The sequence below is a fragment of the Pyxicephalus adspersus genome, chromosome 5, assembly GCF_032062135.1.
Source record: "Pyxicephalus adspersus chromosome 5, UCB_Pads_2.0, whole genome shotgun sequence".
In the NCBI taxonomy this organism is placed as follows: Eukaryota; Metazoa; Chordata; class Amphibia; order Anura; family Pyxicephalidae; genus Pyxicephalus; species Pyxicephalus adspersus.
In genome coordinates, this window is record NC_092862.1 from 10,000,006 (window position 1) to 10,014,397 (window position 14,392).

The window sequence follows — 14,392 nt, forward strand, 5'->3', positions numbered from 1 at the left end:
ACAAAATAGAATACACATTGTATGGATTATGTCCTGTGTCACCAGGGGTAACGTTAGCAGTGTGACATGTACCTTCATGGTACCGTCAGACCTTGCGTGCCCCCTTTACCTGCTGCTACATGTGCACGTGTTTAAAATGGGTTTCAAAACATTTTAAAATTGAAGCAAAATACCCAGTCTTAAATATTATGTTATTTTAAGTGATCCCAAATTGCCGTGTTGGCCAGAAACAAATGTTATCCTTTTGAATGGGATAGGACAGGATTAGTACTTCTGTCTGGTTTACATTGCTTTCTGGGATCTCCACTTGAGATATTTTACCCACGCCAAATAAGAACCCCAATAATGACATTCAATGCTCCAAGCTGTCTTTTATCTAATCTTTTTTTTATGTTAGTTTCTTTCAGGATGGCTTGAAAACTGCAGATAAAATGAAGCAGTATATTGAGAAATTGGCTGCAGATCTATATAATGTAAGTTATTATTATACCTCTTGCAAGGATTTCAAAAGCTTCTACATAGTTTATTTTGAAATACTTTCTGCACTGTTTATAATGGCATGCATGTTTTTGTGTTAGATGTGCAATTTTATATTCTTTAAAGAGATCCTGTCATTTAAGTGTAGGAACCACATTCTGGCCACCTTATATACTTGCCTCTGCAGAACTCCTTCGGCAATGATCTCTTCCAAATATGTGGTGCAGTGCTTGAATGTAACTGCACAATTATGTTAGGTATAAACAAAGCATTTTTAAAATATTTAAATGAATTCGTAAAGGTTTTATTGCTGTCCCTGCCCCTTTTAAGGGAATAAAGGAATAAAGACTGTAAGTGAGGAGAAATTAACAGAAAGTAAAGGATAATCCTAATATCCAAGTCATTAAATTTTTTTTTTGCTTTTAGTACTTTAAAACAGGCTTTCTGTAGTATTGTCAAGTGTCCATGTAAAGTGTTTGAGATTTAAGGGATTTTGTACACTGGCAAATCTGTGAGTACAAAGGTTAGGAGCATGTAAAGGCATTTATCTATTTTTATTATATATATGATTCTTTAAAATAAAGAAAAGAAAGGGGCACAAGGAAAGATAACATCATCAGTAAAAAAAAGTTAGTATGATAAAGAAAACAGTTGTCAAATCCTCAAACAATGCAAATATTGGTGTACAAAAAAACACTAAAGATTTCAGAGAGTATATAGTGTACCACATCAACTTTTCATGCTTCCAGAGAGTAAGGCTGCGTACACGTTAGACTTTTGTCTCTGGAAAGGATCTTTCACGTTCCTTTTCAACGACAAAAGACTACAAGATGCATGAATGAGCACTGTACATACAGCCCCGTTCTGCTGTTTGGATATTGGAGTAGGGAGAACGAGCGAGTGGCATCCCGCTGCGCTCTCTCCCCTTTAATTGATTTGCAGGACAGATCCATGATCAACGTCGGACGAGAATCATCTGACGAGTGTACGTAGCCTAAAAGCTCCCCTATCCCTTCAGCCAAGCTTGAGGGTTAATATTGAGTAATAAAGTGGGCAACATTTCCTAGTAAAGCATTGGGATCTTCATGGGCCTCCCAAAGTTACACACCAATACCGAATATATATAAAAAATGTATTTCCCATATGTAAATGAGCAAAAAAAAAAAAAGGCAGAATAATCGTCAGACCTTTTAATGAGAATTAAAAATGAATATAGCTTGCATGTTGGGCTTACATACACCACTTTTTTTAATGTGGACAAAAAATTGGATGTAACAACTTCTGTTGGACCATGGGGCATCTTGAATAGTATGGTGTAGTATTGTATTGGAGTGTTGAGATGGTAGCGTGGCATATATGAACCTCATAGTAATGTCAAGATAACTCTCAGCCATAACAGTTTGGTGGGGAGATACACAGATGAACATTTTATAGCTCAAGACACTGCCAGGCACTGAAAAGTTGTTAGTGGTCATACAGGTGTAACCAACATTTCAAAAACTGCTGTAATTGTTTTTTTTTTTTCAGATAAAACAAACACAGGATGAAGAGAAGAAGCAGCTCACAGCTCTGCGGGACCTGATCAAGTCTTCTCTACAGTTGGATCAGAAAGAGGTAGGTGTATATAGGTGACTAGCATGCTGAGAGTTGTGATCCTGCAACATGGTGTCCTTCAGGAGTTGTTTCCATGCTCTGGAAGGATGTGCTGGGACTTGTAGTTCTTTATCTGCTGGTGGGTTGCAGATTTTCTGATGTTATTCTAGTTATTCTCAGGTTTCACAAACATAAATTATTTGGTCTTGCCAATGTAATGGGTACAGGAGTAGAGGGGACTGTTTGTCTGGAAATTACTAAAAGATTCAATTAGAAAATGTTGGCATATTTATTGACATTCCCTGTTAATGAACTGAGAAATGGGTGCGGTACATGAACGATAAAACCCCGAGAGTCCAATCATTAGGGAAATTTCAAAACAGTAACGTTTGACTGGATTATGGGGAACTTGATAGCTCAGGCGACTGACTTTCCAGATTCAGCATGTGTTATTATGTCTTGCTCAGAAGCTGCTAGGGCAAATAAGGACAACCCAAAGCGAAACTTATATTATTCCAAACACAAAAGTTGGTATAATACTTGCAAATCTGTATCACCTTTTATTTTATTGGTATTTTATTATTCCCACATTCCATGTGCTCATGCAGTGTCCGTTCTTGGAGACATTGCTTTCTAAAGGATGTAATGTAATGATTCTCATACAGAAACTTTTTATTTTTACATACAGAAACATTTATTTTTGTCATTAAGTGGACGGTATAACAGGGCAGTTGTATCCCCACCCTAATCTTCCCATGCACTTTTATCATCTAGTTTTTTTTTTATTGAAAATTAAGCAAAACCCAGTTGATACTCGCCTGTCCCTGTTGCATGTGCTGCTATCTTATCTCTTCTTTTTCCCGATCTTCGGCCATCTTGATTGGCCAGGCCGGAGTGCCGTAACTCCCACACAGGTGTTTGGAAGATCTTCCAGTCCCAGCATCTACATGTGAAGATGGGATTGCTGGTAATCTCTGGCAACAAATGCTCAGCTGCCCGTGCACAATTTAGCAAAATTTGACATCCGGATGGTGATAAGGAACATCCCTTTTCCCTTTCTGCAGTAAAAATCTGCCTGATCACCAAGTGGGTCTTTAGTTCCCCTTTAGTGCAGCTGGCAATCAAATGAGAAGAGAAAGAACAGTGCACAAATAAAAGGAGCTATATTCTTCTGTGACCTGATGTGACATGCCCACAAATATAGGGAAGTGTGAAAAGCCTATGACCACTAAAGTCATCACAGATCAAGCCAAAAAGTCACAGACAATCATAGATGTTTTCCTATTTTCTAAGAAACCCAATGAGAAATCCATAGGACATTTAGATTTGGTGGCGGTCGTGCATACTAATTCTTTAGTTTAAATTTTCAATATAATTACATTAAAAAAAACTCAGCTTTAGTTGTATGACAATGGTTAAAGTATCCATTCATCAACTAGGAATGTGAGTGCACAAACTTCCCACCCATGTAATGAAACACGTATTACATCATCCCACATTGAAAAGTTGTTCAAAGGTCCACTTCTGGTCAGCTGTATACGCTGAAATAGTTTGATGCATTGCACTGAAATAATATATAGTAGTTTTCTATGTCTGCTGGAATTCAGGTTTCAGTTTTCTTGCATTATTTATGTATTATTTGAATGTAATTTGCTCTCATCCATATGCTGCAGTACAGAGTTCTCTTTTCTTGTGCTTCTTAGAACCAGTGCTGCCTTAGTATTCAGCTCAGCTGTCATCATCCCACCACTCTCGGATCTTGTGCTTATGAGTCCATTGATGGTATCAGTTTTCAGCCTACACATTAGTGTTGTGTCAGCTTGCTGCAGGATCATAGATAGGAAAGGAGTCTTTTGCTTCCCTAATTATTGAGTGAATTGTCATCCTGTTTTACTCTAAATAATAATAATACCGCTTAATGCAATTACTGTCAGCTTAATGAGCGTGAAAACTGACATACATATTTATTTATTTCTCTATGTGTGCATTACCTAGAAGTCAAAATCTACTTGCAGGAATACCTAGAGACCAGACAGAACAATTGACTGACATGCCAATCCCTCCCTCAAAAGATTTGGGGGAAGTTTATTCCTATTGGAACTGATGTTACCAGCCCCCTTCCCCGTGATATTGACTGTGTAATGGACTATAGAGAGGCCTTTATGTCTTAATATATATCTCTGTAGGCTAGATCAGCATGTCTAAACCAGGATTCTTCCATAAGTTGCTGGAGGATCCTTGTGCAAAGAGAAATCTGCCTCTCATATCAATAGCACTAACACAAACAATCTTCTTAGCTATCTGTAAGGGGGAATATTCCACTCACCACCAATGTAATCAGCAATCTTCCTGCATACCAGCATTGTAAAAAAATAATTCTTCCCACTGACCATTAATATTAGGAGCAGTCTTCTGATTTACCCCCATTGTAACGATTATTATTCCTACTGATTAGCAATGGGTGAAAGGTGCTGGACAACCTCCAGACTGGAAATTTGACTTGCATTTGCTTCTAGTGCACTTGTGGGATGCACATAGTGTGCAGTAAAATCAGATCAAGCAATTTCAGTCCACGAGAGAAGCCTTTACAGCTGTATATAGCTGAAATAAAGGCGGAAGGTGAGATGTTGCTTACTTTTGAACTTTTCAGTACTATCATTTTCCTTTTTTTAATCTGTACACCAAAACTGGACCCTATATTTTAGCTGTGGCTTTACAAATTATCGATACAGGAGCAGTCACTATAGTAACTTCATGTGTTTCTATTCTTTTATATATATATATATATATATATATATATATATACTTCCAAAAGTGTTGTTTTGTTGTGTAATGCTTTTGAATTATTTACACAAGTTTATCATGTTATACATATCCCAGGTTGAAAAAAGATTGCATGTTAAAGGTTTGTTTAATTTTAACACCGTATTCCTCGATCCCTTCTGGAAAATTTACAAATAAAGTTAAATCTTGTCTCTTAGGATAGTAAATATCCCTCCTGCACCACCAAGCCCCTAGTGCTACTCCTGAAAAAAAAAAAATAAAATTGGATTTAGCTTCTTACTCCAAACCAAAGCCATTTTATACCTCCAGATCCAGGTCTTTGCTACACCGGTTACAAGAGCTGAAGTTCTTTGGATGCCCACATCACTGTCCGTGTGAGGTAGACAGATACAGTTGGTCGTCCAGTGGGCCGTTGTGAATGGAGGTTGTGATGTGGCATCAATGGGGTCAGCAAGAGTAAGCAGACAAGGACCAGAAGGTGCAGGCTGATCTCCAGTGCTGGTCAGCGATCCCCCACACCTGGAAGCAGTGCTATCAAGAGACAGAATTACCTAAGTAGATCTTTCCTGCAACGCAAGACTTTGCAACATGCTGGAAAGGGTAGAGGAGGTGGATAGTAGGGAGAGCAGTTATTGCCAGGGCTATAAATTCTGCCCATTTGTAAAGATCTTCTCTCCTGTTGTATTTATTAAAAAAAAAATAAAAAGTATTTCTAAATGAAAATATACAGTTTATTTAAAGGCAAAACTACATAAATAAGAAGGGTTTATTGTATAGACATCATTTATCTTTTTGTTACTCAAAGGTAGAGATAATTATCTTACCTGTACCTGGTTATTATTATTATCCAGGTGAGCCGTTAGAATTATCTCTAGAACACATACCAAATCTTTTCTTCCTGTGGATTGGTAACTGAACTGTAAGCTCAGCAAAAAAGAAAGTATCCTTTGTGTGGTAGGGATGTTGTTACCTGCTGCTCTGGAGTTGCCAGCGCTGTACCATGCTGGTAGCCAGTGTAAATAAATTTGTTCCTGGCAACCAGTGTTGTGCCACCCTTGCAGCTCAGTCTGTATGCCAGATAGAAGCTTTCTGTTTTACCAAAAATTTTACCAAAAATTTAGAAGCCATTATAATAAGTCCCGAGTAGGTATTGGGGTGTTAGGCAGTGTGTCAACCCCATTCTTTCTGGATTCCACAATGCTGTATGAGGCAGTAAGTTCTCTGAACTATTTATCTCATTAGGGAGATGAAGTACCTCCATATACACTGCTTAGAGGAATCAAACCTAAAGTGCCAAACCATAAGTTGTTCAAAGTCCAGTGTGAATTTTTTTTTCAGAAGTATACATGGCTTAGTTACACCCCTCAGGTTAAACCGTTTCCTCCACCACTGTCCTCTGCTTCCTGATACAGCCATATTTCTTTCTATCAACTTTTCACTTGCTCCAGCACTACACACATTTCTGCCCATCAGCCCCCCTCTGGCTCCAGCTTCGGCCACTTTTTCTGCCTTTACTGGTGTCTTCTGGCTTCCCAGTCCACATTTTGCAGAATGTCCTCAATCAACTTGTCCAGCCATATTTCTATCCCTACTGCTGTCTTCTACTTCCTGATCCAGCTGCATGTCTGCCCTTAAAATTTCTTCTACCTCTTGATCCAGCTACATTGCTACCCCTACAACATTTCTCTACCTCCTGATCTATATGCCTATCCTTACCACCGACGACTGCTTCTTTGGCCAACCACCTCACTGCCCCCAAAATGTCCTCTACTTTTTAATCCAGCCACATTGCTACAGCTACTTCCTACCGCCTGACTCAGCCACATTTAATCCCTCATTACTGACCTCTGCCCCCTGGACAAACCACAATATTGCTATACCTGTAAGTAGAGTGGGCGGGGTTATGTCATCATGACGTCACTGTGAAGGAGGTTTCTCCCCTTTTGATTGACACCTGGCTCCCCACGCATGCGCGATCAGGAGCAGGTAATTTTAGTGGTCCACGGAACCAAAAAGGTTGGCGACCACTGGGCTAGACCAACCCTGGTTACAGTGATCCTTTTTATATTATTAATATTAAACAGGCTTTAAATAGCGCCAACATATTATGCAGCGCTGTAGATTAAATTATCCAGATGTGTTAGACATATTTCCTCACAAGAACAGGCATGCAAGGGAATCTAGGATCCCGATTCTAACCAAGTCACCATTGATTTCCTATCTAGTGACACGGAGTCTAGGGTGATTGCAGCTGTGGTATGTAAGAATTTCTCTTACTGGGCCGAGGCTGCTTAGTAAGGGCAAAATGTCAGCAAAGCTTTCTGAAGTTTTTGTCTTTCTCTCTGGGAAAAAATGTGACAGCTGTAACATGGAATGTCAGTGTCATCTAAGACTAGAACGTCAGGGACTTGTTCAAAACAGAATGTGAATCATTAATTATGTTATCTGCTCTCCCTATCCGTTCATAGTGTGTTCATGAACTAATTAAGGGTCTGTCCTAAAACATTTAATGCACCTGATTTTAACCAGCTGCTCCAATATTTCTGCAAATTTGAAAGACAAGTAGATTTCATGCCATTTGTTGTTCTATGCTTTTATTATTGGGTTATTTTTATTTCTCTGATATATTGGGGTTTAGGTACCATAAAGTAGCCAGGCCAGGACTTTCCTCTGCCTGTCCACAGATTGGTAAAACATCTCTGTGTGACATGGGAAATATGATCACGCCATGTTTTAGGTTTACTCTGGGGCCTTCATCCCATTTGACTTACCTAGAATTGCTTAAAGTAGAACTGGTATAGAAAGTCTAATATTTATTAAGCGGAACTAAGTTCCATCCTTATGAATACATAATCAGGCAGAACATTATTGCAGAAAGGTGTTGTCCCTTCTGAATTAAATTCCTTCTACCTGCCTGATCGCTCTGGGTATCTAGTAAAAAGCCTTCGGTTGCCAATGTACCCAGCAATTTCGGCTTCCACTGCTAGTGCCGGGAATTAATGAACTCCTGTGTCACTCCGGCCCGGCCAATCAAGAAGATAGCAATGCCCTAAGATGGAACAGGGACAAGTGAGTACATCAGGTTTAGTTCTGCTTTACCACACACTAGTACATTTTAAATCCCATCTGATGTATGCCTTCTAGGTGTGCAGTAATACAAAAGGCATTCAATGTCTTATAGTTAGAAAATAAGCATGACCTGAATAGAAAAGCTATTCTACAAGCATGCTTTAAAAAGAAACCATTGCTTTCTCTGTGGAAGCAGTGGTCTCTCTGCAAAAATCTGACAACCTCTTCTGAATCAGACCTATAGCTCTGCAGTCAGCAAAACTCATGATTCATTCTGATTTGGAAGGTTTTGTGCTGACTGAAATGATAAATGATGTCCAGACCAGGAAGTAGGTAATTCAACAGTTCCCCTCTTTTACAACAGAACAAATTTATTCACCAAAGAAACTTTTTTTTTTTTACGCTGCTAGTGAATAATAATGATTCAGAGTTATTATCTCGTTTTCACCTGATTAGAACAAAATGCAAATATATTGTTAACATACAAATAAAACACCGGAGAGCACATTTAACATTCATGGTTGCATTACCTTTCTGCACACTTGTTTTGTGGCTTTAGAATCTTGTGAAACTTGTTTCTTTTGCGCGTGTTTTCGAAACCGAACAATTTCAGCAAGCGCCTTCCTGTTTCATTGTGGATAAACATCCGAGGCTGCTGCTGTGTCATTTTGCCTGGTATATCGTGTTCACGCTGAGAAAAACGCTGCAGCATTGTAAGAGAAGAAACAGGTGTGACTGCTGCATCACACTCAGTAATGTTCTCTGTTTAAGATCATTTAAAAGCTAAATTCAGCATTTGACGTGGTTACTTTGCAGTATTTGCTGTTATACTTTATTACTTTTTTGCTGGATCACCCAGATTCTCAGTTGATAGTCTATCTTCTCCAGTCCTGCAGCTCTTAATCCATAGTTAATATATACAACAAAACTGGCCAAGGAGGAGCCATGTTTGACCTGAAAGAAGCTGCAGAGATGACAGAGGAGGGAACAGTGACTGAACCTAGCTCTGTCAGCACTCACATGTAAGCTTGCCATAATATAGACGTATGCGCTGCATGCTTACCTATATGGCAAGGGCCCATCTTCACCCAGCAGGCTTTATGGTTCTACTTTAAAGAGGAACTTGCCTAACTTGCCTTCCACTCCCAAATTCAAAAATTAAACATTGAATGAAAAAATACTTATCTTATCCCAGCATGAACATATGGGCTATGGTGACATCACTCGGCCTTCCTGCAGGATCCTGGAAAAGCTGAGGATGCCAAATGTTGCAAAAAGACAATGCAGCACCTACTGCATACCAGACTGACATTTTTTTCCATGACGTTCTCAAAGTGTGGAGCCATCTAGTGGAGAAAGTGGTGTACATCAATGAATACCATTCATCTAGCAGTTGTAATATTATAATTTTAATTAATATTAAACAGGATTTATTTAGTGCCAACATATTACGCAGTGCTGTACATTCAATAGGGGTTGCAAATGACAGACAGGTACAGACAGTGACACAGGAGGAGAGGACCCTGCCCAGAAGAGCTTACAATCTAGAAGGTTCTTAATGTGCACTGTGATATATTAGAATACTAGAGGGGTATGTCTGCTTCACTTTCAGTGTCCTAGAAGCAACATAAACGTTATTTACCAGTCTTTATTTAGCTCTTATATGTTTACATTATGTGTAATGCCTAGCCAGAAAACCTAATGTCACTTGAAGTACTTGGTAATCTTTTTTTCTTTCCAATAAAAGTGCTAATTTTTTCATTCTTTGGTTCAAATTACCACTGGCGCTGTCATGCAGCCTGTTGGTCTCACTGCTAAAAGTGCGGGGGGCTTTAGTTCTGCTTGATGAATAATCACTATTATTTGTGGGTACCGGAAGCTGGATTTCTTCTGTTTTTCTCAATGAAGTGTGGGTTGAAGAGATACATACCAGAATGACTATGCTTGAGTCAAGGCTTTCTACATCTTACAAGTCTTGCATACAAGTCCAGGGGCTTCCAAATGCATAGATCAGTTCCTTATACGCTTCTCCTACCACCTTTTTAAGTTGTACTGTTGGTAAAGCAAAAAGGCTGGTAAAAGAATTTCAGGGTCTCTTAAAAATCCTCTCATTATAGTTCTCAGGTGATTTGGGATCAGATACTGGGATCAGGGTCGGGTAATAGAAAACATAACATTCTCACTTGGGGTAGGCACCCAATTATTATTATTATTATTATTATTAATATTAATAAACAGGATTTATATAGCGCCAACATATTACGCAGCCCTGTACATTAAATAGGGGTTTCAAATGACAGACAGATACAGACAGTGACAAGGAGGAGAGGACCTTGTCCTGAAAAGCTTACAATCTAGGAGGTGGGGAAAGTACCACACAATAGGGTATAGATGTATTTCAGACTTTTATTGAAAACAGATAATGAAATATTACATTTTTTTTAAAGATTTTTTTTTTTCTTTAAATTTTCTTTTCAGGTCAGTCAACACTGTACATTTAGACAGGACTGTACATGAGTTTAGGAACTCATTCTTTGTTTTAGCTGCTAGATAAGGTTTGCTATCATTGCAAGTTCGAACAGATCAGGTTAGACCGCTGCCAGGGAATTCTATACAGTGAAATTTGGTATCATTGATTCATAGTTTAACTCCAGGCAGTTTAAAATAAAACTAGTGTAAACATCTGACTTTGACTAGGCGTCGGCTTCTTCCAATACCCTATACAGCAACACTTTTAATGGAAGAGAGAGGAACAGGGATGGAAGCCAACTTTGCTCCTACTTTGTGTTCATTTAAAAGAGCACTCAAAATCAAATTTTTTCTAGCCTACTCATCTTTTTCTGTCTTTTGAAACACTCACTACTTCCCTCCACTACATGTCCCCCCTCCATTTGTGTGTTACTTCCCCCAACTTCTAGATTGTAAGCTCTTTGGGACAGGGTCCTCTCCTCCTGTATCACTGTCTGTATTAGTCTGTCATTTGAAACCCCTCTTTAATGTACAGTGTTGTGTAATATTTTGGTGCTTTATAAATCCTGGTAATTATTATTATTAATATTAATAATAATATTAATAAAAGCCAATCTGATGTACTTCATACAAATGTGACAAGGATTGTGCTGATCTAAGAAAAGAGAGACGACCTCCCCTGTCTATAGCTGCTCCTCCCATATCTACATATGTGTAAGGCAGCATGCACATGTAAATTTTTATCAAACTTTCATGATGGTTTCCAATGACAGATGGTAGCTTGTACCTCTAATTTAGTCTATGAAAAAGAACCTGTATGTATATACTTCCTTTTCCCAATAATCCACCAGCATATATAATCTGGTATTGCTGCAGAGTTGACGTCTCATTGACTGTTTCTATTGTCTTGTACAGTAAAACAATACCACAAGGACTGGATTGTGAAGGTGCCTTGGCCCAGGACTCTTAACAAAGCATTCTTATAAAAAGCCTTGTTTTATAGCAGGTGGCCGGTTCAATGCAGTTCCTGGTCTGAAATACCAGCTCTGAAAGGGACTGTGTTTTATAAGAACATACTGTACATCTTTAGGGGAAAAACTGAATTACTTAGCGTTGTTGTGGCCTTGTACATTTTACAGGTGTGTACTCTGGCATTACACTTGGTTTGAATTTTAGAGATGAAAGAAAACTTTGTGGCACCTTTTTTTGTTCAACTAAAGTTGTTTTTTTTTTGGTAAAAAACTGTGTTTAACTGCAAGAAGTCTTTTACCTTTATTCTTACCTTATTATTATACATTCGGGGCTTCTCTGTATTTTCATTTGCAGTCTATTCTCTATTTTCACTTGCAGTCTATTCTCTATTTTCACTTGCAGTCTGTTTTGGCTGTCTACAGTGAATGGGTAGATTGTGATTGTGGTGATAACTAATGAAGCAATGAATGAAAAGCAGACAGACTAGGGAAAAAAGGAGTGCAGATGAAATGAAAAAAAATCTACTTCCTTGAAGAATGCAAAAATGTGTCTTCCTGATAACACCCACTACATCTTTACGTCTGATTATAGTAATTAAATAACTCATAAAATGAGATTGAGAAATATACTGTATGTCTGCACACAATGATGAGTGTGTGTGTGATAAACTGTATGTGTATTTACTCAAACAAAATCATAGAAATGATGGGCTTGGATTGTGGAAGATGCAAACTCTGGGATTTAGTGGGCTTAGTAAGAGGGTTATTGGTGGCAGTTATGGAAATGGAAGTCTGTGGCCCGATCAGTTCAAGATTTATTGCAACTAAAAATCTATTGTATTCCTACACCCCTTCTGTACTCCAGCCAGGCTGCTAATTACACATTTGACATAGATGCCATTTCACCCGCCTAATAAATTCTGTTCATTCATCAGATTTACATAGCACAGCACATCCATCCTGCAGAATAAATGTTACCATAATTTGAATTTGTTCCTTCCTTATCTGCATCTGACATAAAAATGAGCTGGCACTGATAGAGTTTGGAAAGTTAGAACTATGATCTCCTATGTCCACTCAAAAGAGTCATTAAACAGAAAAACTTGTATATAAATCCTCAATATGAAGCCACCCTTCTTTCACACCTGGGGTATATGTTCTCTCCAACAGAGGTCACCATGAAGAAGAATCCAAATAACTTAAAAATATATAAAAGACAGCTTCTATATGAGGGCTTCGCAAAAAGTTTCTGTCTCTAGACAGATTACCATTCATGTCTTCTTGTTGAATCTCTGTGTGATTTCTGAAATTGGTTTAATTAGTATTTTGCTTTTTCTCTCTTTTACCTTTTATTTGCCTTCCCTGATCGAAGTCTAGGAGAGTAAGTTGCATTCTCATTTGTCGTACATCATCTTCTGTCATACACTATTCTTTATGTCTCAGCCATAAAAAAAATGTTGCTCACCGTAGATATCACATAAAAAGAAACATTCCTGTTCTTCTCCTCTGAACTGTTGCTCAAATAAATTTTTCTAGCCATTTGATGATTTGGTGCACAGATTTTAGCAGAGGATTTTGATTTTTGATTTGTTTTAATTACTTTCTGGAACTACATTAGGATCCCCAACTCCATTTGAAGAGATTTCATGTCATGAAAGGACAGACAGCATAAATACTTGTCAAAGGAACAGACAAAGTTAATTGTAAAAAGAACCTTCTACCTCCAAATACTGCATCTGTTTTGTATTTGGTGTTACTCATTCCCGAATAAATTCAATTTCCAAACATCACAAATAAATTTAGGGACTTTTCAGGAACTTATTATAAAATAAACCAAAAATATAACTTGTATTTTGACAGTTAAAACACAAGTAAAAAATTCACAGGGAACAGCACAGCAAAAACGGCAACCCAGGAACTACCAAATTGGACCTCACCCAATATTTGGTGCAATAACCCAGTTTGACAATGTAGATGTTTTTAAAAACTTGCTATGGATTTATAAATATGAAATTTAAATATTTTTAGGTGGAACCCTAGGAGGTTCAATTTGGTAGTTCCTGGTTGCTGTTTTTGCTGGGCTGTTGTCTGGCTTGTGATCTGCACTTTTCTTTTCTTGGAGGAGCCATCCACCTTTGAGTGGCTTTGTTAGAACTTCCATTGCTAGGTAATATGTTAATTGAAACTATAGAAATTGAAATACAAAAGTTCTTATGTTCATAAATTAGAAATGGTAAATCTATTGTATTGATAGGTCCAACATTTTTCCTGAGGAAGCGAGAATTACCCGCGAAACGCGTCGAAACAAGAAACTGCTTGACTATGGGAGACCAAAATTGTTTTATATTCAATATGTATTCACTTGTGTGAATTTTTTAGTTGTATTTTAACTGTCAAAATAGCAGTTATATTTTGGTTTATTTTCAAATAGGTGCCTGAAAAGTCCCCCAATTTATTTGTGATATTTGGAAATTGAATATATTGAGACGTGGCATGCATTAGGATATTTGCACTAATGATCTGACCACTAGAAATATATATAATATAACTCATTCCTAAATAAACCTACAAGGTCAGCAAATCTAGCACTGTCCTTTTTTTTTTAATCCTTCACTCTCCTAATGCAGATTTGTGAGGCAGCTTTACTTTTTGCTTCTTTAAGAAGAAAGGAACAGCTCACCTTTCTAATGTCAGATTGACAGTCTACAGGTAGCCTGTGCTAAAGTTTCCTGGTATATCTATGCCCACATTCAGGAGGCATTAGGACAATATACCAGTCATGCATAAATAGGGTCCATTGGGGACTATTGTATGTAATTATCTACTAGCATTGACTAGAAATGTAAATAATTTTTTTTTTTTTTTTTTTTTTACAAAAAATGTATAAAAGCTTCAAAATGGTGTCACAGCTCAGGTTTTCTTTTGATTTCATTCAAGTTTTCGCATTAAAAGACATGAGTCTTTTAAGAGAAAAGTCTCATCTTTCATATCAACGCTGCCACTCAGGATTATTAGAGATTTTTTCGATT

The 14,392-nt window shown here is 37.8% G+C and overlaps 1 protein-coding gene across 1 annotated transcript in view; it reads left to right on the forward strand.

The window, feature by feature from the left end:
- Positions 1 to 14,392, forward strand: part of ASAP1 (ArfGAP with SH3 domain, ankyrin repeat and PH domain 1) — a gene marked incomplete in the record, with an annotated part of 158,430 nt that overhangs the window by 110,370 nt on the left and 33,668 nt on the right. Inside the window, 2 exon segments of the mRNA XM_072410648.1 lie at positions 398 to 473; positions 2,005 to 2,091. Coding sequence (XP_072266749.1) covers positions 398 to 473; positions 2,005 to 2,091 — 163 coding nt within the window.